Consider the following 24,953-nt stretch of genomic DNA (forward strand, 5'->3'; position numbering starts at 1 on the left):
GCGGCGGGGAAGAAGCATCGCAAGCCGCCCCTGAGCCCCTGCGCTCTGTCTCGGACTGGATGGGGACGCCCAGGCTCGGGCGTGGGAAAGCCCCGTCCCCGAGCCACGCGCCGGACAGCGAGTCAGACACATCAAGGGGGGGGTTGCCAATCACTCGGGCCCCGCCCCAGCCCGGGACGCACCTGCCCCTGCCCACTGCTGAGACCCTCAAGGCGGCCGGGGCGCAGCAGGGCGTGGGGGCAGGGACCCCCGGGCTCCCGCCCACCTCGGGCCCAGGGCGCGGGATGCGGTGAAGCCACAGCGGGCGCGGACACAAGGGCGCGCGCGGACAGACGGGGCGTCATCCAAAGTGCGTTGTCCCGGCCCGCGGGGCGGGGGCGGGGGCGGGGCCGGGGCCAGCGGCGCGGGGGCGGGGCGCAGCCTGCCTATTGCTTATAAAAAAGTAATAAATTAATCGCAGGGCCTGGGTCCGGGGATCCTCGGGGTCTCCCGCCTCGCACGTGCCGCGGGGCCACTCAGTGCCGCCCCGCGGGCCCGGGGGCGCCCTCCACGGCGATGCGCGGCACCGCGGCCCCGGGCGCCTCCTGCGGGGGCAGGTCGGGGGGCTCGTCAGGGGGCTCCTCGGGGGGCTCGTCGAAGCTCACTTCCTGCACCGCCTCCTGCTTCTTGAAGGAGTCGCGGCGCTCGGACAGGTGCAGCCGCCGCATGACCACGAGCTCCGAGTCCGGCCGCTCGCCGGCGCCCAGCTTGTCGGCCGACTGGCCCCGGCGCAGCAGCCGCGGGGAGCGCGCGGGCCCGGGCAGCGGCGAGGGCGCGCGCGGCGGGCCGGCCAGCGGCGACGGCGGGATGCTGCTCGTGGACTTGCGGCGCCCAGCCTTGTGGCGCGGCGGCCCCAGCTTGGCGGCCAGGCCGTGCAGCGAGCTGGGCCGGGCGTGGTGGCCGCCGCCCGGGGACGCGGGGCTGCTGGAGCCCGGGGAGCCGCTGGGCGGGGACGCGCTGTCTGTGGACGGCAGGGCCCGGGTCAGCGCTGCCGGCGCCTTGGGGCCACCGGCCACGTCCGGACCTGCAAACACCGGGAGCTGGAAAACTCCCGCTCACTCGCCGGAGCCCTACCTCCCAGGCCCTCGCCCCTAGGAAGCCCCCGCCCCTGCCGGGCCGCCCCGCTCACGCACCTGCGGCGGCGTCGGGGGCGGGGCTGCGGCTGGGCGTGGTGGGGCTGGGGGAGAGGCTGTGGGTGGGCGAGCCGGGCAGGCTCTCGCTGGACGACAGCGAGTGGTGGAGGCCGGAGGAGAAGCTGCGGCTGGTCTGCAGCACGGACGCCTGCTTCGAGAGCTTCTTAAACAGCGACTTCCGCCTGGGGGGGCGACAGACGGGGGTTCCCGACGGCCCGCCCCCGACAGCGCAGCCCGCCCCAGCACGCAAACCCTGCCCCCAGCAGGCAAACCCTGCCCACACCGTATCCCAACCCCGCCCCTGAGCCCCCAACACCGCCCCCAGAATGCAAACCCCGCCCCCGACCCAGCCCCGACGGCGACAACCACGCCCCAACACCCCAAACCCTACCCTCATTATGCAATCCCCGCCCCCATGGGTTAAACCCCGCCCCCAGCGTCCTCCAAGCCCCGCCCCCGAGGCGCCGCTCGAGCATGCGCGGTTCCACCCACCTGTCCTGAGTCTCACGCCGCCGGCCCCGCTTGCCCCTCCGCGCCAGGCGGCCCCTGGCCACGTTCTTCCGGGCGGGGCCCACCTTGATGGACGTGTTCTCAAGCGCCGTGGTCCGCAGCGAGATCTTGTTGCCGCTCTGCGGGGGGGAGGGTGATGGGCCCCGGGCGCCAGGGTCGCGGGGGTCACAGCCCCCACTGCGCATGCGCCCGCATAGCCCCCTCCTCCCTCCTGTCACTCCCGGAGTGAACGACCCGCCCATAATGCCCACCCGATGGAGCCCAGCCCCCCAGGGAGCCGAGTGTAGGGGGAGACGGACGCCCCAGGCCCCACGGGGCAGGACGGATCCGCAGGGGGCCAGGCGCGCGGGCACCCGGGAGGGCTTCCTGCAAGAGGCGGGTACCTTGAGCAGCAGCTCCACCACGTCCCTGTGCACCAGGCCCAGCACCGACTCCCCGTTGACGTGCGTGACCAGGTCCCCGGCTCGAAGGCCCGCCTCCTGGGCGGGGCTTCCCTCCTCCACGCTCTGGGGGGACACGGGGGTCAGAGGACCGACCCCCGGGACCCCGGCCCCCCCCGTCCCCCGGGACCCCCACCCCCACTCACCCAGACTACGTGGTGCACCGCGTAGACGTCGCTGTCGCCCATGTAGACGCGGATGGCCCGCAGGCTGAAGCCGTATTTCTTGCCCGAGCTCTGGATGACCACGGGCGGCCGCGGGCTGCCGCACACGGGCCAGGGGTCGCGGCTGGGCGAGGAGTCACGCGAGGAGGGGTTGGAGGACAGCGAGCGCGGAGACAGCGGGCTCAGGGGGCCGGTGCCATCGTCTGCGGGCGGGGGGCGCGGGGTCAAGGCCACCACCGCCGGCCCCTGACCCCAGCCGCCGCCCCCTGCCCCCGGCCGCCACCCCCGCCGCACCTGCGGTGACGATGAGCGACAGGGCCGACACCGACGCCGACTTGGGCACGCGGCCTGCGCTGCCCCCCGCCTTGTCTCTCGGGCCCCCCGGGCGGCGGCCCCGGCCCGCGTCCAGGGCCCGCGGCGTGGAGTGCCGGGTGCCGGTGCTGTTGCTGCGCAGGCGCGCGTGGCTGAGCGCGGCGGGGTCGGCTGCGGATGGGCGGGGCGGGGCGTCAGCCTGACTCAGCCCCTCTGCGCCTGCACGGGCCGCACGCACCTCCCTCCCCGGGAGAGGCTGACGCCCAGGGGCCCCAGGTCCCCGCTGTCCGAGAGCCTCGGCTAGGGGCCAGCGCAGGGCAAGAAACCACTGATACGGACGCGGGTTCGAGTCCCGGCTTCGCCTCCGACCCGGCTCCCTGCTGAGGCACCTGGGCCCCTGCACCTGTGTGGGAGACCCGGATGGAGCTCCTGGCTCCTGCCTGGCCCAGCCCTGGCCATTGCGGCCATTTGGGGAGTGAACCAGCAGATGGAGATCTCTCCCCCTCCCCCTCTTTCAAATCAGTAAGTCATTTTAAACTCCTGGGTAGCTGGAGAACTACTCACCCTCGAAACCCTTCTCCAATAGCCCCGCCCCCTCCCCGGGGCCCCACCCACCAGAGAGGCTGGAGGGCGTGGCTGGCGGCGGGGGCTCAGGCTCGCCCAGCACGAAGACCGGCCGCGCGGGCCCCTCGTCCTCCGAGGAGAAGGCAAACTTGGGCATGGCGTCCACGCTGACCGCGCTCGGGACGCTCGGGCTGGGGCCGCGCTCGGGCTGGGACGAAGGCGAGGGTCCGGAGGGACCCGAGGGCGCCCAGGACCGCAGGCTGCGGGGAAAAGCAGGCGTCGGCTTCGCCCCGTGGACGGAGAAGGCGCCAGCCCTGGCCCTGCCCCGTGTTCCGGGCGGCAGCGGCCCTCCGCCCCGGGACCCCGGGCAGCCCCAGGCCTGTACCGGATGTCAGTGCTCAGCCGGCGGCCGCCCGCGCCCTCGGCCTCCTCCCGATCCTCGCTGAAGCTCCTCTCCGCGAAGCCGGGGCCTTGCTGCACGGCCAGGAACTCCGAGCTGCTGTAGACCTGGAGGGATCAGAGGACCCGAGTGGAGCCGGCGGCCGCCCAGCTGCAGCCGGGAGAAGAGCGGGAGACCCGGATGGAGCTCCGTGGGGCCCTGCACCTGCGTGGGAGACCCGGGTGCAGCTCCTGGCTTCGGCCTTGGCCGGCTGGGAGCTCCGAGCCCGCACACCGGAGCTCGCTCTCCCCTGCTCTCCCTCGCCCCCCCTCCGCCTCCTGCGTGAGGCAGGCGACCCCTCGCAGCAGGGACACAGGCCCGCGCGGCCCTGCGCACCTTGCTAAAACGGTGGGAGCAGGACGAGAACTGCGGGATCTCGGCCGACGACTCCTCGTCGTTGGTGTCCTCGTCCGAGCCCAGGTGGCGGTACCGCTCCGAGCGCGCTGCGGGCGACACAGGGAAGGGGTCTCCCGAAGGCAGGCGCTGCCCGTGCGACGGCCCGGGGGTCCGCCCGGTACAAGCCCAGAGCCCGGAACTGGACGGGCTGAGGGAGGATCCCCTGGGTCCTGCGTCCACACAGGGGAGGCCCGCCAGGCGGCGAGAGTCCCGCCCCATCCTGCTGTCACTGCAGGCCCCGCCCCAGCGCCGCCCCCGTCACTCACTGTCGAAGTAGCTGGTGTCATCCTCGGCCTCGAGCTGCGGGACAAACTCAGCCTTGTGGCGCAGGAGCCCCGCCCAGTCCAGGGCCCAGAAGAAGGCGTGCGCCTTCACCTCGTGCGCGCCACCTGCGTGCGCATGCGCGGGTCAGGAGGCCATGGGTCCAGCCTCCAGCCCCACCCCCAGACTCCAGCCCCGCCCCAGGCCCCGCTGCACCCCCCGCGCTCACCCGTGCCCAGTGGGTCCAACCTGGCCCTGCCCACAGCCCCGCCCACTGCCCCGGCCCACGCTCACCCGTGCCCAGCCGGTCCAGCGGGCTCTGGCGCAGCAGCCGGGTGATGAGGTCCTGGGCGTCGGCCGGGAGGGCGTCGTCCCCCTCCGGCCACACGATCTCGTCTGGAGCGGGCGCAGGGCCGGGTTCAGGTCCAGGGCGGGGATGGGTCCCGGGGTCCCGGTGGGTCCCACCCTGCCCATGGGTCCCGGTGGGCCCTGCTCCCGCCGCCGGCACGCACCGCTGACCACCTGGCCGAACAGCTCCTCGGGCGTGTCCCCGAAGAACGGCACGCAGCCCACCAGGAACTCGTAGAGCACCACGCCCATGGCCCACCAGTCCACCGGCTTCCCGTAGCCCTGGCGGAAGATGACCTCGGGCGCGATGTACTCGGGCGTGCCGCACACCTGCGCGGGTGCGGGGGAAACTGAGGCCGGGGCGCAGGGGGGTGCTGCAGGGCTGGGGCGGGGCTCGGACCACACAGGCCCAGCCACGCCTCTCAGGCCCCAACCCGACCAGCCACCACGCCCCTCCCCTCTCAGGCCCCGCCCACCCTGGCCTGCCCACCACGCCCGGCCCACCTGCTTATCCACGAACTCGCGGGCGTCCTTCTCGATGTGGCCCTCATACAGGTTGGCGGCCATGCTCATGAGCCCAATCTTGGACAGGCCGAAGTCCGTGAGCTTGATGTGGCCCAGGGAGGTGATCAGGAGGCTGGGGGGGGTGGCGGGGGCTCAGGCCGGGGAGGGGGTGTGGGCCCCGCCTCCGCCCAGGAGCCTGGGATCCTGGACAGAGCCTCCTGTGTGGGGCTGAGCGCCTGCTGTGTGCAGCCACAGCGCCACCCCACGCGGCCCCGCCCCTCGCCCCGGCCCCGCCCCTCACTTGTCCGGCTTGAGGTCCCGGTGCACGATGCCGTAGTTGTGCAGGTACTCGAGCGCCAGCACCGTCTCGGCGAAGTACATGCGCGCCATGTCCACGGGCAGCGGGCCCATGTGCTTGAGCAGGGAGGCGCAGTCGCCGCCTGGGGGGGGCGGGGGCTCAGGCCACGCCCAGTGCTGCCCGGCCCCACCCCCTGCTCACTCAGCCCTGCCAGGGCCGCCCGTGCACCTTCCGGGTACTCTAGCACCATGCAAAACCCGCCCCTCACCCCACCCCCGCCCTGTGCCCGCCTGGCCCCGCCCCGTGCCCGCCTGGCCCCGCCCACCTTCCACGTACTCCAGCACCATGCACAGGTGGCGGCGCGTCTCGAAGGAGCAGAAGAGGCCGACGACGAAGGGGTTCTCGGCGAAGGTGAGGATGTCGCGCTCCACGAATACCTGCTGGATCTGGTTCCGCAGTGCCAGGTTCTGCTTGTTGATCTTCTTGAGGGCGAAGCGCTGGCGCGACTCGCGGTGCCGCACGAGGTACACGGCGCTGCGGGCGGGGGCGAGTGATGGGGCGGGGCTGGGGCCGGGGGTGGTGGTTGACGGGGCGGGCCAGGGGGCAGGGGGCGCTGTGGGTGGGGCGAGTGACACGGCTGGGGTGAGGGCGTGGGCGGGGCCGGGCCAGGGGGCAGGGGGCGCTGTGGGAGGGGGGCGAGTGAGGGAGCTGGGGCTGAGGGCGGGGGTGGGTGCGGGAGGTAGCTGACGGGGCGGCCAGGGGGTGCCAGGCCAGGGGCGGGGGGGGCCGGGCCAGGGAGCCGCACGGCGCCGACACCCACCCCGCACCGGGCCACCACCTGCCGCGGGGTCCTGGTCTCCACCTCCCAGCCCTGGGAGTCCTCAACCCAGGGGCTGAGGCAGGGGCTGCCCAAGCCTCAGTCTTCCCGCAGCCATCTGAGAAAGGGGGCCGCAGGGGACGGAACACTCACCCGTAGGCCCCGTTGCTGATGAGTTTGATGGTCTCAAAGTCGCTCTCGCAAGGCTTCCTCCGGGATGGGCCCAGCAGGGCCGGCCTCTGGGCAGGGGGAGAGCGGGCTCAGGGCCCCGCCCAGTAAGGAGCAGGCCCCGCCCAGTGCAGAGCTGGCCCCGCCCTGCCTGCCCCAGGTCCCAGCTGCTGTTGGACTCCCTTCCTCTTACCCAGGCTCCAGCCCCGCCCACCTCCTGCTCACCTCCGGGGACTCGGGGGCTGGGGGCTGCGTCCCGGCGTCGAGCTGACCCAGGGGCGGGATCTCTGCGGGACGGGGGCGGGGCATGAACAGGGTCCCTCAGCCTGGCCCCGCCCACACCGGAAGCCCCCCGGAGCCTCCAGGGCTGGGCACGGGGGTCTCCTCAGCACCCAACCCCGCGGTCGCACTCAGCAGTGGTACGGAACCTTCTAGAAGGGCGAGTGGGCAGCCCCCACCACAGCCTCGGCCACACCTGGCCAGGGAGCCCAGCCCGAGCCCATTTCCCCCATGGCCAGCGCGGCGCCCACGACACCCAGGCATCCGGGTTCGAGCCCCAGGCCCCAGCTCGCTGCCGCCCCAGGTCCCCGGATGGAGCCCCAGACCCCGGCCGGCGCGGGCACCCTGCTCGCTGCCGTCCCCGCAGCCCGGTCCTCACCCTCCAGCGGGTCCCTGGTCAGTCCCAGCTGCCCGATGATGTAGCGGGGCAGGTCCGCGCCGACGCCCTGCCCCTCGCGCGCCTGGCCCTCAGCCGCCTCCAGCAGGTGGTAGAACTCCTCAGGGTCGAACTCCTGGGGGGAGCGGTCAGCCAGGCCTCGGCTGCGCGCAGGGCCCTGCACGCACCAGGCCCCGGGCCCCACGCCCCGCACGCGCCCGCACTGCACGCACCAGGCCCCGGGCCCCACGCCCCGCACGTGCCCCCACTGCACGCACCAGGCACTCCAGCAGCCGCGCCGGCCGCGCGATGATGATCAGCAGCTTCCGCACGAGCTGCACAATGACGCCGACGTCCGCGCTGTCCGAACGCTCGTGGGCCTGGGGAGGCGGGGCCGTCGGCGGGGGCGGGGCCTCACGGGGAGCGCCCGCCCAACCAGGTAGCTCAGGCCCCTCCCCACCCAGGCCCCACCCCATGCCCTGCCCCGCCTACCCAGCCAGGCCCCGCCCCCGCCTCAGGCCCCGCCCCCGCGCACCTCCTGCAGCAGCCTCTCCAGCTTGTCCTGCATCTCCAGGAAGTAGCGGGAGGTGACCAGGGCCTCGGCCGACTTGGCCAGGCAGTCGCGCGCCAACTCGGCGATCTGGTGCTGCACGAAGCCCAGGACGCCGTCGGCCAGGGCCAGCCGGGCGCCGGGCGCCGCGGCCGCCAGGAACTCCCGCAAGCGGCCCTCCATCTGTGCTGTGGCCTGGCGGGAGACGGGGTCAGGGGTCAGGGGCCAGGCTGGGGGACGGGGGACGCAGTACGGGTGTCGGGGCCGGGCCAGGCTGGGGGACGGGGGTCAGGGGCCAAGCCGAGGGACAGGGGGACGGAGCCAGGGGTCAGGGGCCAGGGCCAGGAGTCGGGCCGGGGGACAGGGGCTGCACTACGGGTGTCAGGGGCCAGGCCAAGCCGGTGGACGGGGGTCAGGGCTAGGGGCCAGAGGCCCGAGGCGCGGACCAGGCTGCAGGAGCTGGGTGCACCGTGGCGAAGTCACCGCTAGGGGCGCCCGCGGCACCAGCCCTGCCGCCTGCGCATGCGCACCCGGGAGGCGCCCACCTTGGGGAAGCGCTCCCGGTACACGTGGTTCATCATCACGATCTCGTTGTCCACGGAGCCGGTGGCACGGCCCGGGCTGCGGGGGGGGGGGGGGGGTTCAGCGTGAGGCGCGGTGTCGAGCCCGAGGAGGGGGTCGTGCCCAGGGAGTGGGCTCTGGACGGGGGTGGGGGTCTGGGCCAGGGAGAGGGCTCTGGGCTGGAGGGGTGGGCTCTGGGGCCAGGATGGGGAGGCCTCTGCCGAGGGAGGCTCTGGGCCGGGGAGGAGGCTCTGGGTTGGAGGGGTGGGCTCTGGGCCCAGGACAGGGGTGGGGGGCCTCTGGCGGGGGGTGGTCAGGCCACACCTGAGGCTGCGGGACCGGGGCCGCAGGCGCGGCGAACGCCCGCCCTCGTCATCCGCCACGCTCTCCGAGCTCCGGAAGTGCTTGGACAGGAAGTGTAGCTCATCAGGCGTGGGCTGGAACGGGAGCTGGTGCAGCCGCTCCCGGGAGGACGAGCTGGACTGGGGGGCGGCAGGGGGTCAGCACCGCGCCAGGACCGCAGCGCCCCCCGCGCCCGGGCTGGCCGACTCGCGCCCAGCTCCTGTGCATCCCGTACAACCCCACCTCCCATGCCCCCCTGCCCGCCCCCGGAGCCCCGGGCCCCCAGTCCAGGTCCTGGCGGCCCCCGAGCTGGGTTCTCCGGGGCCTGGAGGGGCAGCCTGGACTTTTGCTGAGTGAATAAGCAATCGACACTTGGGGGAATCCCGCGGACATCTCCCCGGTTACCGAGACGGTGGAGCTGGGCGTGTTGGTGCCATAGCCAGAGGACGGGAGAGAGGCGAGGGACCACCTCCTGCCGTCGGCCCTGTGGGAGAGACAGGACTGTGGGCGGAGGCCGGGCAGAGCGAGCCCGCTGTGCGCTGCCTCCAGGGAGCCCTCCCGGACTGCAGCAGCCACCCGACCAGGCCTCGTGCCCGGCACGGTATACAGCAGGCGTCCCATAAGTCCGCAAACGCTCAGTGGAGCAACTTTCCCAGGGCGGCCCGGGGTGGGCGTGGGGCGTGGCTACCGAGGGGAGGGGACAGGTCGGCAGCGCGCATGGCCGCCCCAGCCCCCCACTCCCGACAAGGGGCCCACTCACCTGCGGGCGAAGGGCAAGCCGAGGGCACCAGCGGCCGAGAGGTTCCGGGGGCTGTCCAGGGGGCTACCGCCTGCGGGGCGAGGCCAGAGCAGGGGCGGGGTCAGAACAGGGGGCGGGGTCAGAACAGCGGGGCAGGGGCGGGGTCGGCGTCCCCGGCCCCCCAACCCCGCACTCACCCTCGCCCCGCACTCACCTGTGGGCACCGACAGCGGCGACAGCGGCCGCGACAGCGTGGGCGACGGCGTTCCGACCACCAGGCTCCGGCGGCTCCCGCTGCGGCAGCTGCGGGGTAGGGGGCGCTGAGCGCGGGGACCCCGGCCCGCCCCAGGGCAGGACGGGAAGTGGTGGACAGACCCCAGCCCGCCCGGCGTTCAAGGCCCTGCGTGCCCACGCGGCCTCACGGTGGACTCCGCGCTCCGCCCGGGGCCGGGAGCACCGGCCAAGCAGGCGGGCATGGACGGACCCTGGCCCCAACCTCAGGCAGCCCCGGCCGGCGCGGGGACGACCCCCAAGTAACACGCAGGTGGAACCCGGCCACGGCCCAGGGACGCGGGAGACACAGGGCCCCCCAGGACCCTCCAGCCCAGGACCCCCAAGACCCCCCAGCCTAGGGAAGCTGGGAGACAGGGGACCCCCAGGACCCAGGGATATGGAGACACAAGGGCCCCAAGACCCCACAGCCAAGGGACGTGGAAGACACAAGGACCCCCAAGACCCCCTGGCCCCCAAGACCCCCAGGGCCCAGGGATGTGGGAGACACAGGGCCCCCAAGACCCCCAGCCCAGGGCCCCCAAGAACCCCCGGCCCAGGGCCCCCAGACCCTCCCGCCCAGGCCCCCCAGACCCCATGGCCCGGGCCCCCCAAGACCCCAGGGCTCGGGGACGCTGCACAGCAGCCCCCCACGCCCCGCCCACGGTTGCCTGGCAACCGCCGCTCCCGCCGCGCGCTCCGCCCCCTCCCTCCGCCAACGCAGCTCCGCAGCTGCACCGGGCGGGTGGGGGGAGCAGAAACGGCGCCCCCCGCCCCGGCAGGCAGGCGAGGTCAGCCCACCGCAGGGAAGGGGCGCCCCGGGCCTGGCCCCCCTCCCGGCCGGCGACACTCAAGGTCCGAACGGGGCTTATCCCAAGCCCCAGCTGCGCCCATTTCGCGGACGGGGACACCGAGGCCGGGCCGGGCCCAGCCACAGCCCACGGGCGCAGAAGCTAAAGCGAGAACCGATCTCAGCTTCCTGCCCACCCCCTGGCCACATCCGCCCCCTCCCGGGACAGCCGCGTGCTCCGCCTCCGACCCCGACCTCCCCAGCTTCCACTGAGCGCCCACTGTTTACCCCAGCCCCCCCAGGTCTGCCAGGGCCCAGGACGCGGCGGGAGAATTAGAAATCAGGCGGCGGGCGGAGGCGAGGTCTGAGCTCTGCCTGCGGATCGGGGTCGGAGCCCCGCGCTCGCCCCTGAGACCCGAGACCCCAGCCCGCCCGCCACCAGCAGCCCCGGTGCGAACCCAGCTAGAGCCCACGAGACCCCGCCCACCCAGAGACCCCCGCCCGCCCCGCGCCCCGATGTGACCCCGCGGCGCCGCCGAGACCCCCGCCCGCCCCGCGCCCCCCGCACCTCTTGGAGCGCTGCAGCAGCGCGCCCTTGGCCAGGCGGCTCCGGGGCCCGGGCGCCGCCGCCGTCCAGCAGCTGGGGTCCGACATGGCGCCGCCGCCCGAGGCCCGGACCCCGCGAGCCGCGCAGGGCGGGAGGCGCCGCCGCGGGGCTGCGCGGGGCCGCGCGGGGCCAGCGAGGAGGAAGCGCGCGCCGGAGTCGGAGCTCCGCCCACACGGAGGCGGGGCCGGTGCGGCCGGGGGCAGGGCCTGGGCGAGGCGGGGCCAGCAAGGAGGAAGTGGGCGCCGGAGCTGGGGAGCCCCACCCACAAGGGGCGGAGCCTGGGCGTGGCCAGCGAGGAGGAAGTGGGCGCTGGAGCTGGGGAGCTCCACCCACATGGGGCGGGGCCGGGGCGGCCGGGGACAGGGACAGCGAAGAGGAAGCGAGCCGGCAGTGGGCGGGGCGCTGACAGGGCGGGGGCGTGGCGTTGCCAGGGCCGCGGGCAGGGGGCGGGGCGTTGCCAGGGCTCTGGGCGAATGGGCACAAGGCGGGCGCCGCTACAGTCGGCGGGGCGGGGTCGGCTGCCGCTCGCCCCCCGCGCCCTGCGCGGGGTCCCGTCTCCTCGCTCCAGACTCGGCCCCCGCCGACCCCGCCCCAGCGCCCCAGACCCCAGGGGCCGCCAGGGCCGGCGTGGCCGCAGCCTGTGTTCCCTACTGCGCCATGGTCTGAGCCGGCTCCAGCACCCCCGGGCCGGGGCAGGGCCCGTGCGCGGCCGGAGGGCCCGGCGGGGGCCAGGGCTCCCCCAGGAGGGGCCACCGCGAGCCGGACGCAGGGGCGCCGGTTCGAGAGAGACCCGGCCGGTGCACTTCCCGGCTGGCTCCCTGCCCAGCAGCCCCGCACCCGCGTGGGAGACCCGGATGGAGCTGCAGCTCCCGGCCCAGCCCTGGCCCCGGGGCGCGGGAGCGTGCAGGGGGCCGGGGTCCGGGGTCCGGGGTCCGGGACGGATTCCTCCCCGCAGGCGCGGAGTGACGGCCTGGCTCGCCCGTGGCGGCGACTCTGCTGCCCCCTGCTGGTGGCCGTGGGCCCTGCAGCGCCCTCCGCACCAGCTCCGCGCCGCGCCCACTCCCCTCTTCCCCTGGGGCGGGGTCCTCGTGGCCTCGGTTCCTCCCTAGAGACCCCGGCCCGGGAACCCGGACCCTGGATCTCCCTAGGAGAGCTGGGGGGCTTCACCGAGCTGCGCCCCCGAGACCCCGGGTCCCGGTCCCATCTCGGCTCTCGCAGGCCCTGGGAGCGGCAGTGAGGGCCCAGGCACTGGAGTGACCGAAGGACGGGGGCGCGCCCTCCCTTCCCCACCCCGGCGGGGCCCCTTTAACCGTCCACTCGCCCCGGCCCCCGGCGCACGGTCGGTCCCGTCTACTCCCCACTAGCCGCTAGCGGCTGACTCGCACTAGCGTGTGAATGACTGACAGACACCCGCCCTGGGCCTCGGGTGCAGGGAGGCCTGGGCGGTCCGCGGCATGGCCCAACCCCCGATGGCTTCCTCCCGGGAACAGGGCCCCGGGTATACAGCCGGCGCTCAACGGGTCCTGGGAACCCTGCACCTGTCGGTCAGCTGTCACTCACCTGCCGGGGCTGCGGGTGCCCGGAGACAGAGGCCGCCCCCCGACCCTGACGACCCTGACCTGGGCCCACGCTGGTGACCCCGGAGGACTCCCCGGTGGCGGCGGCGCGGGTGGTGGGGAGCGGGCTTGGAGCAAAGGACCCAGCTCGTGCATCCGGGACCCCGAGGTGCATCCAGCCCCCAACTCAGGCAGACACGGACCCCGAAGGCGGGCTGGCCACACTGCCACTGGACAGGAGCATTCTGGGAACTCCACAGGCAGGGTCCTCAGGGACTTGAGCTGATCCGAGAGGGGTGAGCACCCCACGACAGTGGGAGGGGCTCGTGCCAGGCCCCACCCCAACCTGTGCCCCGCCCCCGGCCCAGCGCGGGAGCATCCAAGTCGGCTGCCGTGGGTGGGGCTCCCGCTAGGCCCCACCCCTCCACGCGCCCCACCCTCCGGCCCCGCACTCACCCGCGTCCCCGGCGAGGCAGGCTCAGCTCCTTCTGTAACACAAGAACGGGGGTCACCCGGGAAGCCCCGCCCCTGTCCTCGGACCCTGACCCCGTCCCGCCCCCCGGACCACGCCCCCAGCCTCTGCACCTGCAGCGTCCAGGCCTCTACGGGAGGCCCCGCCCCCAGGGCTGCTGGCCCATTCTCCTGGCCGCACCGAGGTGCCACCCCCGTCTCTATTTTTGCCGCGCTGGGCTCAGGCTGCCCACGGCCCTGCAGGGCGGTCGCCATGGAAACCTCTGACGTCAGCGGCCCCGAAGCCAATCAGAAGGACCCAGGGCCGCAGTCTTGAATACCCCGGGACACAGGGCGCTCACTACTGCGCAGTGTCTCCTCCCGACCTCTGTGCTCTGGGCTCAGCGGACAGCCTGCGCCTGGACACTGGGGACCCAGCGCCGGACGTCGGGGCCCCGGACACGGGGGATACCCAGCGCCGGACGTGCCTGAGCCTGGACACGGGGGACCCAGCCGGACATCAGGGCTCACCGGCCCGGTGTCACCCTGACCCTGCCCAGTGACCTGCGGCCTCCGTGTCCGACGGGGGCGCTGGTGGGGGGTGGGGGTCAGGGCCGGACCTGGGCTCCGTGGCGCTGGCCACAGCACCCCCCCCGAATGTCCAGGGCTGGAGAGGCGAAGTAGGGGCACCCTGTGGGCCATGTGCCCAGGGCCACCCCCGCGCCATCTGCTTCCCAAACAAATGTGGGGAGGTCCCCAACCCCAAGGTCCCGTTTCTGGGCCCTCATTCCCCTAGGCCCCCATTTCTGGGCCCCCCATCTGTGCTCCAGCCCCATCGAGAGAGGTGGGGGGTTGGGGCCCCGGAGATGAGTAGTTCCCGAGGGCTTCCCGGAGGAGGAGAGCCCGCGGGGCCCAGTGCAGGCAGGGGTGCCCCCCTCCAGGAGACCAGGCGCGGCCCCCTGTCCCCAACCCCGACCCCGTCCGCGGTGACCGCTCGCGCTCAGGGCCCTGGAAAGCCGCACACTGGGCCCAGCCTAACCCGGGCCCTGGTCCTCGTCCCGCCCAACCCCGCCACCTGCCATTGGACGGACGCGACCCGCATTGGCCAATCAGCGCCCGACCCGGGGCTGCCGCTCAGCTTTATGAATAGGTTCTTTGACCTCCCGCCCGCCTCCGGGGCCGCTGATTGGCTCGCAGCAGCAGCCTGCCTCCTGATTAACTGGGGGGCGCCATGCCCCTTGAGGGGGGGTCTCCAGTCAGGCCCAGACCCGCGCGGGTTCGAGCTCCAGCTCCTCTGAGCCCCCCACTCAGCTGTCCCGCCCCGCCGCCCTTGGGGAGCCCTAACTCCCGGCTTCAGCACTGCCATGACCGCGGGTCAACAGGTGCGGCTCTCTGCCCCAGGGCCTTTGCACCTGTCGGCCGCTGCCCAGCATTCCCTGCGTCCCGGGTCAGGGGAGCACTGGCTGGGTCTGCGGTCCGTGAGGCCATCTGGGAAGCTTTGACACCCCCCCCCGCACCCCAGCAGCTGGCCCCTCTCTGACGTCAGCCGCGCCCCCATTGCCTCGCCGGGGGCGGCGTCACTATTTTCAGAGGCCGAAGGCGGGGCTGGCGCGGAGCTGGGGCTGCGGGCAGAGCGGCCCCCCCAGCTGCACCGCCCCCTCCAATGGCGCTGCCCCCGACGCCCTGGCTGGGGCCGGGGTCCTGGCTCCCCGCCACCCCGTACAGGGCGCCCCCCTTACCCGAGCCCCCCAGCGGCGCTGCGCAACCCTGGGGCCCCCCAGTCGCCGCCCTGGGGGCTGCAGACGGGGAAACTGAGGCTGGGGCTCCGCGGCCGCCGCTGTCCCCGCCCCGGCCCCCGGCCAAGACACTGGCCAAGCCACAGCCGCACCTGCCCGCCGCCCGCCGCCCCCCGCCCCCGCCCCCGGCCCCCTGCCTGCCGCCGTGGTCTCTCCCCGGCCCGGGACTGTGACCGCGGGCGCCACAGACGGCGGGCGAGGGGCTGCGCTGCTCGCGCCGGGCCGAGCGCCCCCGCCGACGGCTCCCGGCTGTCGCTCGGGGCCCGCGCCGCCCGCCCCCCGCCCCTCCCGCGCCCCCCGCCCCCGCCGGGGTCGCACCTGCAGCCCGCGGCGCCGCAGCAGGCTCGGCTCGTCCATCGCCGGTACCGCGCCGCCGGCCCCGCCCCCGGTCAGCTGACGCGCGCCGGCCCCGCCCCCTCGGTGGAGCAGGCCCCGCCCCTTCGGCCCCGCCTCTGGGCAGTGACCGCCCGCGGAATTCGGGGGCCTCGGAGCTGCTGGGTCCCCATTCTCCGGATGGAGCCACTGAGGCCCGGCGAGGTTCGCCCGCGTCCCGGGCCAGCAGCACGGCGGCCCCGGCCCCGTCCCCGAAACCAAGTTAACGAAGACCCTCGAGTCTCGCGTTTTTACTCTGGGAAGCGGACAGAGCCGCCGCCCGCTGCCCAAATGCGCGGGGCCCACGGCTGCATCCCGGTTTCCCAGGCCACAGGGCCGGATTCGAACCCGGGATCAGGCGGCCGGGCTGTGCCCCCCCAGGCCTCTCTGTGATTGGCCAGGTCGGCCGGCGGTCAACCAATCAGACGCTGCTCTGAGACTGCCTAGGACCCGGGGGCCGCGAGGCGGGCGGGAACGCCCCGGGGAGGGGTCCCAGGAGCCCCTCCCCGCCTCTAAGCTCCCGGCAAACTCCTATCCACGCCTCAACACCCGCTGTGGGAGCCCGGGGAGGCGGGGCCGGAAGCTCTGATTTCCGGGCGCTGGGGCCCTGTGGGACCGTGAGCAGAGGTAGGGGGGGCAGGGGAGAGGCTGGGCCAGGGCGTCTCCCAGGGACCCTGGCTTTGGGCCGGGGTCCTCCCTGCTCACCGCCCCCCCACCCACGGAGTCCCCGCCCATCTTCCAAAGCAGCCTTGGCCGAAACGCCTCCTCCAGGCAGCCCTTTGGTGCTAGCGCAGTGCACCGCAGCCCCCTGCCTCCCAGGAGTCCCTGATCCCCGGGGGGGTCTGCGCCCCACTGTGCCTCCCCCGCCCCCCGCCCGCCTCGCGGGTCGCGGCCCCGTCCACCCTGTGCCAGGCCCTGGACACTGCGTCTTTGTCCCCGGCAGCCCAGCTGCCCACGGAGCCCAGCGCCTGGGGGCGGGGCGGGGCCGGCGAGGCTGCACTTGCTGTCCCCCGCCCCCCGCCCGGGCCTCAGTTTCCCCAGCCGCCGCCCCCTCCCTGGACCGGGGAACCAGGACCCCCACCTCACCCACCCCACCCCCCGCCTCCGGGCTGTGGGTTGGCCGGTTCGCGCCGGTTCCTGCCTAGGGGAGGCTCCCTCAGACCAGACGGGGAGGAAATGACGGTGCCATCAGGGGCCCCAGAGATCTTTCTAGAATCCAGGCCATGCTGGGGAGGGGCGGGGCGCGCTGGGGAGGGGGCGTCCGGCGCCCGAGGACCCCAGGCGCGCTGAGGAGGGGGCTCCCGGCGCACGAGGACCCCAGGCGCGGGGGTCCGGCCGGGTTCGCGGGGCCCAGACCCCGACCCGCAGCACGGCTGCCCCCCGCGTGGGTTTGTGGTTGGTGAGCCGCCGCCGCCAGGCTGGCTTCCTGGGTTTCTCCGGCTCTGACGCACCCCGTGGTCCGTGACGCTCTTTCCGCTCCCTTTCTGGGTCAGTTTCCCGCGCTCGGCCGGGGGCTGCGGGGTCGCATGGAGCCGAGCCTCGGCCTCGTCTTCCTCCTGGCGCTGGGGCCCAGCGGTGAGTTCCCGCCCCATCCCCACCTCGGCTCCTGCTGAGGCTGGGGGCTGTCCGGGGCCTCGGTCTTTCCCTCCGTCAAATGGGAGACCGGAGCTCTAGGACGGGGCCTCCAGGGACCGGCGGAGGGGAGGGTGGGGGGGGCGTGGGTGAGCAGGTGGATGCATTGATTGACAGATGCCTACACCACTGGCAGCATGGCTGGGCTGATGGCCCGGTCAGTGGGCGGGTCAGAGGGGTGGGGATTGGGTGGGTGCGTGGTCCGCGTGGGGACTGGGTCGGTCGGTGGGTGGGGGCCGCGTGGCCGCGCAGGGCGCCGGGGGGGCCTCGCGGTCAGCTCTGGGTCTTCGCAGCCGCCTGCAGGAGCGGTGGGTGCTGCTACGAGGACCTTCCGTACCCCGACACTGACGCAGGTGAGGGGGCGCCTGGGGGCAGGGTCGCCCTGGGGGAGGGGGGTCCTGGGGGCAGGGGGCGTCCTGGGGGCGGGGTCGTCCTGGGGGAGGGGGGTCCTGGGGGCAGGGGGCTTCCTGGGGGCGGGGTCGTCCTGGGGGCGCGGTCGTCCTGGGGGAGGGGTCATCCTGGGGGAGGGTGGTGTCCTGGGGGCAGGGGACTTCCTGGGGGCGGGGTCGTCCTGGGGCGGGGTCCTTCTGGAGGCGGGGTCGTCCTGGGGCGGGGTCGTCCTGGGGCGGGGTCGTCCTGGGGGAGGGGGGGTCCTGGGGGCAGGGGGCTTCCTGGGGGCGGGGTCGTCCTGGGGCGGGGGTCATCCTGGGAGCCGGGTGTCCTGGGGGCGGGGTCGTCCTGGGACAAGGGAAGGGGTCGTCCTGGGATGGAGTCGTCCTGGGGGCGGGGGTCATCCTGGGAGCGGGTCGTCCTGGGGGCGGGGCGTCCTGGGGGCGGGGTCGTCCTGGGGGCGGGGGGAGTCCTGGGGGCGGGGGTCATCCTGGGAGCAGGTCGTCCTGGGGGCGGGGCGTCCTGGGAGCGGGGCGTCCTGGGGCCCACGTCATTCTCCTCTCCTCCCACACCCCAGAGTCGCCCCCAGACCCCCCCTCGGGCCCCAGGGACCTGAGCTGCTACCGCGTCCCCGGCGCGGGCTATGAGTGCACCTGGCGCTACGCGGGGCCGGCGGGGGCACAGCACTACCTGCGGAGCTGGTGAGCGGGGCGACTTCGGCCCAGACCCCCGACACCCGCCCACCTCCCCAAAGCCCTGACGCCCGCCCGGGAGGCGGGGTGGGGGGTGTGGCCGGGGCCGGCGGGGCGCAGCACTACCTGTGGAGCCGGTGAGCAGGGCGACCCCGCCCACCCTCCACAATCCCCGCCCACCTCCCCAAACGCCCGCACCCGCGTCCTGACACCTGCTCGAGAGGCGGGGTGGGGAGACCCCCCAGGGGGCGCGGCTAGGGGCGTGGTCTGAGCGTGGCCGGGCCGGGAGGGCGTGGCCGGGAGGCTCCCGCCGCTGCGCCCCTAACCCCGCCGCGCCCCCAGCCTCCGGCGCTGCTGCTACTTCGCTGCGGGCTCGGCCACGCGCGTGCAGTTCTCGGACCAGGACGGGGTGCGCGTGCTCGACGCCGTCTCGCTCTGGGTGGAGACGCGCGTGGCCAACCGCACGGAGAGATCGGCGCACGTGACGCTGCGGCTGCACGGCTGGGGTGAGCGGGGGCGGGGCGGGGCGGGGCCAAGCCAGGCAGGGCGGGGCCAGGCAGGAGGGGCATGGCCATCCAGGGTAGACAGGGGCGGGGCCAGGCAGTCGCTCACCCCGCCCCACCCCGCCCCCAGTCAGGTACGACCCCCCTCTGGGAGACCCCCGACTGCTGAGGACCAAGGGGCGCCTGCGCATAGAGTGGCCGGCAGCCGACTCCGAGCCCTCAGAGTTGCAGTTCCGCCGCCGGACCCCGGGCAGCCCTTGGGAGGTGGTGAGTCCCCGCCCGCCTGCCACGACCCCGCCCAGTTCCCCCGCTCGCCCCACCCACGACCCTCACCCAGGCCACGACCTCTGCCCCTGCGCTCTCGTTCCAGGGCGACTGCGGCCCGCAGCAGGATGCCGACTCCGGTGAGTGCACACAGTGGGCGCCGGATGTGTGCGGGCCCTGGGCAAGGAGTGGCCGCTGGGGTGGGCGGCGCGGGTCATGCGGGCTGCCTCGAAGACAGTTGGCATCTAATGTGGGCACGGCAGTCTGAGTCCAGCCCGGAGGCTGACCGCGCCTGTCCCTGCACTGGCCCCACGGCCTGCACACAGCCCCGTACACAGGTGGCGTCTAATGCGTGCATGGCGGTCTGAGTCCAGCCTGGAGGCTGACCGCACTGCCGCCCCCAGAGTCCTGCGAGTGCCCCCTGGAGGCGGCCGCGGCCCAGGAGGTGCAGGTGCGGCGTCGGCGTCTGCGGTCGGGGGCCCCGGGTGGCCCTTGGAGCAGCTGGAGCGCCCCCGTGTGCGTGCCGCCGGGTGAGCGACTGCGAAGGCACGGGGCGGGGCCAGGGCTGGTGTGGGCGTGGCATGGGCGGAGCGAGGGATGGGCGGCATGGGGCGGAGCCTGGCGAAGGCACGGGGCGGGGCGGGGCTTGTAGGGGTGGGGCGTGGGCATGGTAGGGTGGAGAAAGGGGCGGGACGGGCCTGGCCCTCCGCACGCTCCCTGGGAGCTGTCAGCCGGGGTCCCGCAGGGTCGGCCGCGGAGGTCGGCGCGGGGGTCGCCCCAGGGAGGGGAAGGGGCTCCGCCGCGGCCCTGGGCTCAGCGCCCCTGCCTGTGCCCCCACCCCCACAGAGGAGCTCCCCAAGCCCGCAATTTGGCCGAGCGTGGAGCCGCTGGGCCCGGACGGGAGGAGGCGGCTGAGCCTGCAGGGGGAGGTACGGGGGGGGGGCGGAGGGCGCAGGGCGCAGGCTGGGTCAGTGCCGCGGTGCGCAGGGGCGGGGTGCACGGGCTGGGGGTCGTGAGTGTGGGCGGCCGGGGCGGTGGTGGGGTCCGCGGGTCCCGGGGCCGGGGTCAGTGCCACGGGCGGGGGGCAGGGGGCAGAGAGAAGGAGGGGCCCTCCATCCCCTGGTTCACGCCCCAGGTGGCCCCACTGGCCAGGGCTGGGCCAGGAGCCTCATCCGGGTCCCACACCAGTGCACGGGCCTGTGCACCCCCAGGCCGCCTCCTCCGCGCCAGCAGCCGCGCCCACCCCCCTGCTCTCCGCAGCCGCCCCCGCTAGAGCTCCCGGCCGGCTGCCGCGGGCCCGCCCCTGTCTCCTACGTGGTCCGGCTCCGCATGCTGTCCTGCCCGTGCCAGCCGAACCCCGCCCGGACCCTGCGCCTGGACCGGAGGCTGCTGCTCGCCGCCGCCGCCTACAACCTCACGCTCGTGGCCCAGCACCGCCTGGGCCCGCGCCCCGGCCAGAGCTGGCACATCCCGGCGGACACGGGCACGGGTACGGGGGGCGGAGCGGGAGGGGAGGAGGCAGGGAGGGGCGGCTCAGGCCACAGCCCCAGCTCAGCCCCGCCTGCCCAGCCCTAGGCCTGCGGAACGTCAGCGTGGACGCCCACGGGACCACCCTGCGCTGGGCGGCCCGCGCCCCCGGCACCACCTACTGCATCGAGTGGCGGCCGCTCCTGGACTCCCGCGCGGCCGGCTGCAGGCTGTGGGCTGAGAGCGCGGGCACAGGTACGGCCGCTGTGCTCCCGGTCCTGACCAGCAGGGGGCGCGCGCGCGACCTCCGGCGCCCCAGGCCACCGGTCCCGCCGCTGTGCTCCTGGCCCCGACCGGCAGGGGGCGCAGAGCGAGGTTCCCGGAGCCGTAAAACCTGAGCCGCCGCGCAGGCCGCTGGGAGCCGGCGGGTGCTAGGACGGGGGCCGGGGCCAGGGTTGGGATGGCCCACGGGCTGCCGCCACTCTCCATCCTCCTCTGCCTCTTCCTCCTCGCCCCCGGCTGACACCGGCCCTGTTGCCCCCATAAGCTCGGGCAGGGCGGGGCTCGGCTGCTGACAGGCCTGGGAGGGGCGCTGTGGCTAGGGCTTTGCAGCCCGAGTAGGAGCTCTCTGTCCGGTGGTTGCTGGCCAGGGGCAGTGGTCCTCAGGCCCCCACCTGTCCACTCAGCGACCCACAGCTGGAGCCCGGGAGCCGGGGATCTGTGGCAGGAGCGGTGCTACCTTGTGACCGTCCTGGCGTCCTTGCGGCCCCAGAAGCCCACGGCATGGTCCACGGTGCTGGCCACGCACATCTTCGGTGGCAATGGTGAGGCGGGGCAGGGGTCTGGGAGGGGGCGTGGCGGGGGTCTGGAGGAGTGGGGCGTCTGGGAGGGGGTGGGGCTGGGCGGGGAGGGGGCCAGGTGCCTGGGCGGGGATCTGTGAGGGGGTCTGGGAGGGACCGGGCCCTGTGTGAGCCCGGCTCTGGGTCGGCTCCCGGCTGCGCTGCCCGTCCTGACCACCAGGGGCCGCCCGCCCGCCCGCAGCCTCCCGCGCGGGGACGCCGGCCCGCGTCTCCCTGCGGACCCTGGGCGGTGGCGTGGTCACCGTGCGCTGGGCACCGTCGGCGCTGGGCGGCTGCCCTGGCGTCCTAGAGCGCTACGTGGTGCGCCTGCGCGAGGACGGCGGCCGCGTGTGGGGTAAGCGGGCGTGGGCGGGGCTGGGAGGCTGGGGCAGTGAGCTGTGTGGTGTGGGGGGGTCCCAGGTGGTGGGTGGGGCTGGGGCGGGCTGGGAGGCGGGTCCGGGTGGGGCTGGGGCGGGGCTGGGGGGCGGGGCCAGGGCGGGGCTGGGAGGCTGGGGCAGTGAGCTGTGTGGTGTGGGGGGAGTCCCAGGTGGTGGGTGGGGCTGGGGCGGGCTGGGAGGCGGGTCCGGGTGGGGCTGAGGCCGGTCCCGGGGCGGGGCTGGGGCGGGGCTGGGAGGCTGGGGCAGTGAGCTGCCGTGTGGCGTCCCCCGGCCCCGGTGCTGGGGGCGGAGGTGGGTCGGTTCCGGGGCGGGCTGGAGGACCCCCGTGTTCAGAGCGCCCCCGGCCCTCAGCCCGCCCCGCCCGCCCCCAGAGTGGCCCCAGGACCCTGCCCTGACCGAGCGCACGCTCCGCGGCCTGCAGGCCGGCGCCTACGTGGTGCAGGTGCGGGCGGACACCGCGTGGCTGCAGGGCGCCTGGACGCAGCCCCAGCGCTTCCGCCTCGGTGAGTGCGGGGTCCACCCGGCATGCACAGCGTGCACAGCGCGGGACCCTCCCCGCCCCTCCCCCGCCCTCCCCGCCTCTCCGTCCTTGTTCTCGAACTCCTCTTCGTCCTGCAAATCCCAAATCCCGGCGTCCGCGCTGAAGGACGGCACCGCCCCAGCCAATGAGGCCCGGCGGGGGCGGGCGTCCACGCTTTCAGCCAATGAGGCCCGGCGGAGGCGGGCGTTGGCTCTGACGGACGGCCCCGCCCCCGGCTCTCCCGCAGCCCCACCACACCCCGCACCCGTCCCCGTCCTCGCTGCCCTGGGCGGCTTCCTGGGCGTCGTGGTCCTGGGCGTCCTCGTGCTCCGCGGCCTGAGCAGGTGACCGGGGCGCGAGGCCGAGGCTGGGGGGGCTTGGACACTGGCCCTGGGGGACCCCTCCCCAAATCCCCGCCCCTGGGACCCCGTCCCCCACCCCGGGCACCGGGACCCCCGATCCCCCCACCGCCTGCCCAATGGGACCCCCATGCCCCGCCCCCGGCCTGACCCCCGCCACGCCCCCAGGGCCTCCCGACTCCTGTGCCCCCCACTGCCCACGCCCGGCGCCAGCTCCGCCACGCAGCTCCCCGGCACCCTGGGGCAGCAGGTACGGGGCTTCACTTCCGGTCACGGCTCGTGGGAGCAGGGAGGGGCTCCAGCGGGGGCGGGGCCAGGTGGGGCTGGACCTAGGGCAGGGGTGAGGCTGACCCAGGGGTGGGGCCTGAGCGGGGCTGGACCCAGAGCTCCGCCTCCCGCCACCCTGTCCAGTTCCCCCAGCTGCCAGCGCCAAAAAAGCTCCCAGGGCCCTCGCTGATTGGCCCAGCTCGGGTCCGAGGTCCACCCCTGAGCCAATGGCTGAGCCACAGGGGCTGGCGCGCTCTGATTGGCCAGGCCGGGGTCCTGCACCCTTGGCCAGCCCTATGATCGGGCCAGGCCTGTGTGGACGGGGAGACAGGGCCCCTCTCTCTCCAGACTTGGCTGTGGAGCAGCCCGGCGGACTTCCCAGAAGAGGTGTCCCCACAGCAGGCCCTGGTGGTCGAGATGGCTCAGGACGAGAGCGAGGGGCTGGAGGTGCCCGGCGGAGCTGCCGAGCCGACCCTGGACACATGCGGCCACCATGAGGCCGAGGTCGCAGGACCGCCGGCCTGAAGGCCACTGCCGATGGAAACCCCAGCCGGGTATTGAGCGCCTGCTGTATACCCAGCCCGTCCTCAGCAGGTGCAGGGCTCGGCTTTCACGGCGGGGCCCCAGTGCCCCCCCAGCCCCTCTTCCCTGGGCGGGAACCCTGAGACCGCCGGGAAGCGGTAGCTGCGCCTGGTGGGCGGCCCTGGCCTTGGCCTGTTTGGGGCGGGGGAGCTGGGAGTGGAGGCTGCAGGGGCTTCGGGGGATCCCAGGGCCCCGCCACAGCCAAAGCATCTCCCCAGCCTCAGTTTGCCGGCCCATGAAATGGGCCTGGTGGGGAGGGGTCTCAGCCTTTAATAAACCCGTCTGCTCTCGGGCCGTGTGCTCCCAGATCCCCAGATGGCCTAGGAAGTCACTCATTCATTCACTCACTCACTCACTCATTGATTCCGCAGACCCAGCTGAGGCCTCGCACCCACCTGCCCATGCAGGCGGCGCCAATTCCCTGCCTCGGCCGCCAGGGGGCAGCAGCGGGTCGTGCACAGCCCAGGGCCCGGCTCCGTCCCAGCCCCGCCCATGCCCGGGTCGCCAGCCAATCCCGCGTTTCCATTCGCACTGACCTGGACCCGGGCGCTGTGGCTCCGCTCCCGCCCTGCCGTCCCCAGAGGGGCTGGGCCAGGGGCTCAGCCCAGGACCCCCGGGGGTGGGGGACCCGGCCCAGGCGCCCGCCGGCGGACGCTGGAGCAGCCACAGCCCAGGCGCGGACGCAGCCCCGCGGGCAGGGACCTGTGCTGGGATGGGGGTGCGCGGCGCTCCGGCTGGGCCCGGGGCGCCCCATCCCCGCCGTGGGGGGCCGCGGGCCTGGGTCCCGCCGAGCCTGGACCCCCACGCGTGTCCTGGGTCCTGCGTGGGCTGCTGAGACGTGATGGCTGCGGGGGCGGCCCAGGTGCCCGGGCCCTGCGCCCCGTGGGAGACCAGGATGGGGTTCCCCGCCCCGGCCAGGCTCGGACAGAGCTGACGCCGGACCGGACCGTGGCTCGGCCAGCGCCCCGGGCAGTGACCGCGCAGCCCTGGCCCAGCCCGCGCCGGCTCAGTCCCCGCCCCCCAGTTTACTCACATCCCATAGGGAGCAGCTGTTCAATTTATTTAAGGTTTAATTGGAGGCGGCAGGGACAGAGCGAGGTCTCCCATCCGCTGGTTAACTCCCGAATGGCACAAAGCCGGAGCCAGGAGCTCCAGCCGGGTCTCCCGCGCAGGTGCAGGGGCCCAAACACGTGGGCCATCTTCTACTTCTTTCCCAGGCCACAGCAGAGAGCTGGATGGGAGGTGGAGCAGCCGGGACTCGAACCTGCGCCCCTATGGGATGCCGGCCCCTGAGCTGCTCCCCGCCTTTCCCCGTGGCTCTCAGGGTGCACCTGCCGGGAGGCGGCTCAGTGTACGCGCATGCGCACCTGCCAACGGCCGGGGTTTCGGGTGCCCTCTCGCGCGCATGCGCGTGGCGGGCACGGCCAGTTCCCCGGTCCTGTTGGTCCTGTGGGGCAGGTGAATTCCCTCACAGGCCTGTGCTGAGCTGGGGCAGCACCCGGAGCTCGGGGAGCTCCATTCGGGTCTCCCACGGGAGGGGGCAGGGGGCGGGGACCCAAGCACCTGGGCCATTGGGCTGCCTCCCCGGGTGCGCATGCGCGGGGGCTGGAACCGGGACTCGAACCCGGGCACGGCCGGGATGTGCAAGTATTTTCCCCCGTGCACTGATTCTTGTCTCTTAAAGGAATCCAATTTCTGTCTCTCCGGTTGTCTGTGTGTTGGGTTCAAGTCCCGGCTGCTCCTCTTCTGATCCAGCTCTCTGCTGTGGCCTGGGAAAGCAGTGGAAGATGGCCCAAGTCCTTGGGCCCCTGCACCTGCGGGGAGACCCAGATGGAACTCCCGGCCCGGGCTCCAGCCTGGCCCCGCCCTGGCCGCTGTGGGCCTCTGGGCAGATGGGAGACTTGGCTCTGTGTCTCCATCTTCCAAATAAATAAAACGGCCAAATAAATAAAGCAAAGA

The 24,953-nt window shown here is 74.4% G+C and overlaps 2 protein-coding genes across 11 annotated transcripts; one reads left to right on the plus strand and one right to left on the minus strand.

The window, feature by feature from the left end:
• Nucleotides 1-379: 379 nt before the first annotated feature.
• Nucleotides 380-15,137, minus strand: MAST3 (microtubule associated serine/threonine kinase 3). Of its 8 annotated transcripts, none has more exons than XM_070058995.2 (27): nucleotides 15,028-15,137; nucleotides 12,920-12,951; nucleotides 9,455-9,543; nucleotides 9,262-9,331; nucleotides 8,907-8,985; nucleotides 8,484-8,641; nucleotides 8,144-8,219; nucleotides 7,584-7,793; nucleotides 7,327-7,428; nucleotides 7,052-7,184; nucleotides 6,619-6,680; nucleotides 6,379-6,464; nucleotides 5,734-5,942; nucleotides 5,412-5,550; nucleotides 5,111-5,243; nucleotides 4,771-4,936; nucleotides 4,553-4,654; nucleotides 4,264-4,386; nucleotides 3,938-4,044; nucleotides 3,548-3,669; nucleotides 3,214-3,422; nucleotides 2,581-2,769; nucleotides 2,269-2,489; nucleotides 2,066-2,188; nucleotides 1,665-1,801; nucleotides 1,173-1,354; nucleotides 380-1,000 (listed from the first exon to the last, which is right to left on the minus strand). In XM_070058995.2, the coding sequence occupies exons 1-27, from the start codon at nucleotides 15,064-15,066 to the stop codon at nucleotides 516-518; spliced, it is 3,783 nt and encodes a 1,260-aa protein (XP_069915096.1). In that variant the 5' UTR covers nucleotides 15,067-15,137; the 3' UTR covers nucleotides 380-515. The 8 variants fall into 8 exon arrangements, with proteins under 8 accessions (XP_069915096.1, XP_069915093.1, XP_069915094.1 ...); XM_070058992.2 differs by having other exon boundaries at nucleotides 380-1,063; nucleotides 3,163-3,422; XM_070058993.2 differs by having other exon boundaries at nucleotides 380-1,063; nucleotides 15,028-15,136.
• Nucleotides 15,138-15,643: 506 nt separating this feature from the next.
• IL12RB1 (interleukin 12 receptor subunit beta 1) lies at nucleotides 15,644-23,307 on the plus strand. Of its 3 annotated transcripts, XM_070058999.2 has the most exons (17): nucleotides 15,644-15,708; nucleotides 16,575-16,656; nucleotides 17,007-17,066; nucleotides 17,681-17,804; nucleotides 18,138-18,301; nucleotides 18,429-18,565; nucleotides 18,669-18,702; nucleotides 18,967-19,092; nucleotides 19,409-19,491; nucleotides 19,823-20,051; nucleotides 20,132-20,284; nucleotides 20,716-20,853; nucleotides 21,071-21,223; nucleotides 21,638-21,769; nucleotides 22,034-22,130; nucleotides 22,314-22,395; nucleotides 22,761-23,307. In XM_070058999.2, exons 2-17 carry the CDS (start codon nucleotides 16,608-16,610, stop codon nucleotides 22,935-22,937), a joined length of 1,938 nt encoding a protein of 645 aa, XP_069915100.1. In that variant the 5' UTR covers nucleotides 15,644-15,708; nucleotides 16,575-16,607; the 3' UTR covers nucleotides 22,938-23,307. The 3 variants fall into 3 exon arrangements, with proteins under 3 accessions (XP_069915100.1, XP_089171920.1, XP_089171921.1); XM_089315794.1 differs by lacking the exons at nucleotides 15,644-15,708; nucleotides 21,071-21,223; nucleotides 21,638-21,769; ... (1 more) ...; nucleotides 22,314-22,395; nucleotides 22,761-23,307 and having other exon boundaries at nucleotides 16,524-16,656; nucleotides 19,774-20,051; nucleotides 20,716-20,852; XM_089315795.1 differs by lacking the exons at nucleotides 15,644-15,708; nucleotides 16,575-16,656; nucleotides 17,007-17,066; ... (3 more) ...; nucleotides 18,669-18,702; nucleotides 18,967-19,092 and having other exon boundaries at nucleotides 19,411-19,491; nucleotides 19,774-20,051.
• Nucleotides 23,308-24,953: the final 1,646 nt, after the last annotated feature.

This window comes from Oryctolagus cuniculus, chromosome 16, assembly GCF_051225735.1.
Source record: "Oryctolagus cuniculus isolate XC-2025 breed Fujian yellow rabbit chromosome 16, ASM5122573v1, whole genome shotgun sequence".
Lineage (NCBI taxonomy): Eukaryota > Metazoa > Chordata > Mammalia > Lagomorpha > Leporidae > Oryctolagus > Oryctolagus cuniculus.

Coding starts and splice junctions, on each gene's coding strand:
- MAST3 (XM_070058990.2), bottom strand. CDS start 13,189: ATGGCGACCGCCCTGCAGGGCCGTGGGCAGCCTGAGCCCAGCGCGGCA. Junction 8,986..9,261: donor GGCTTGCCCTTCGCCCGCAG/GTGAGTGGGCCC, acceptor TCTCTCCCACAG/GGCCGACGGCAGGAGGTGGT. Junction 1,355..1,664: donor CGGCGTGAGACTCAGGACAG/GTGGGTGGAACC, acceptor TCGCCCCCCCAG/GCGGAAGTCGCTGTTTAAGA.
- IL12RB1 (XM_070058999.2), top strand. CDS start 16,608: ATGGAGCCGAGCCTCGGCCTCGTCTTCCTCCTGGCGCTGGGGCCCAGC. Junction 16,657..17,006: donor CCTGGCGCTGGGGCCCAGCG/GTGAGTTCCCGC, acceptor GGGTCTTCGCAG/CCGCCTGCAGGAGCGGTGGG. Junction 18,302..18,428: donor GCTGCGGCTGCACGGCTGGG/GTGAGCGGGGGC, acceptor CCCCGCCCCCAG/TCAGGTACGACCCCCCTCTG.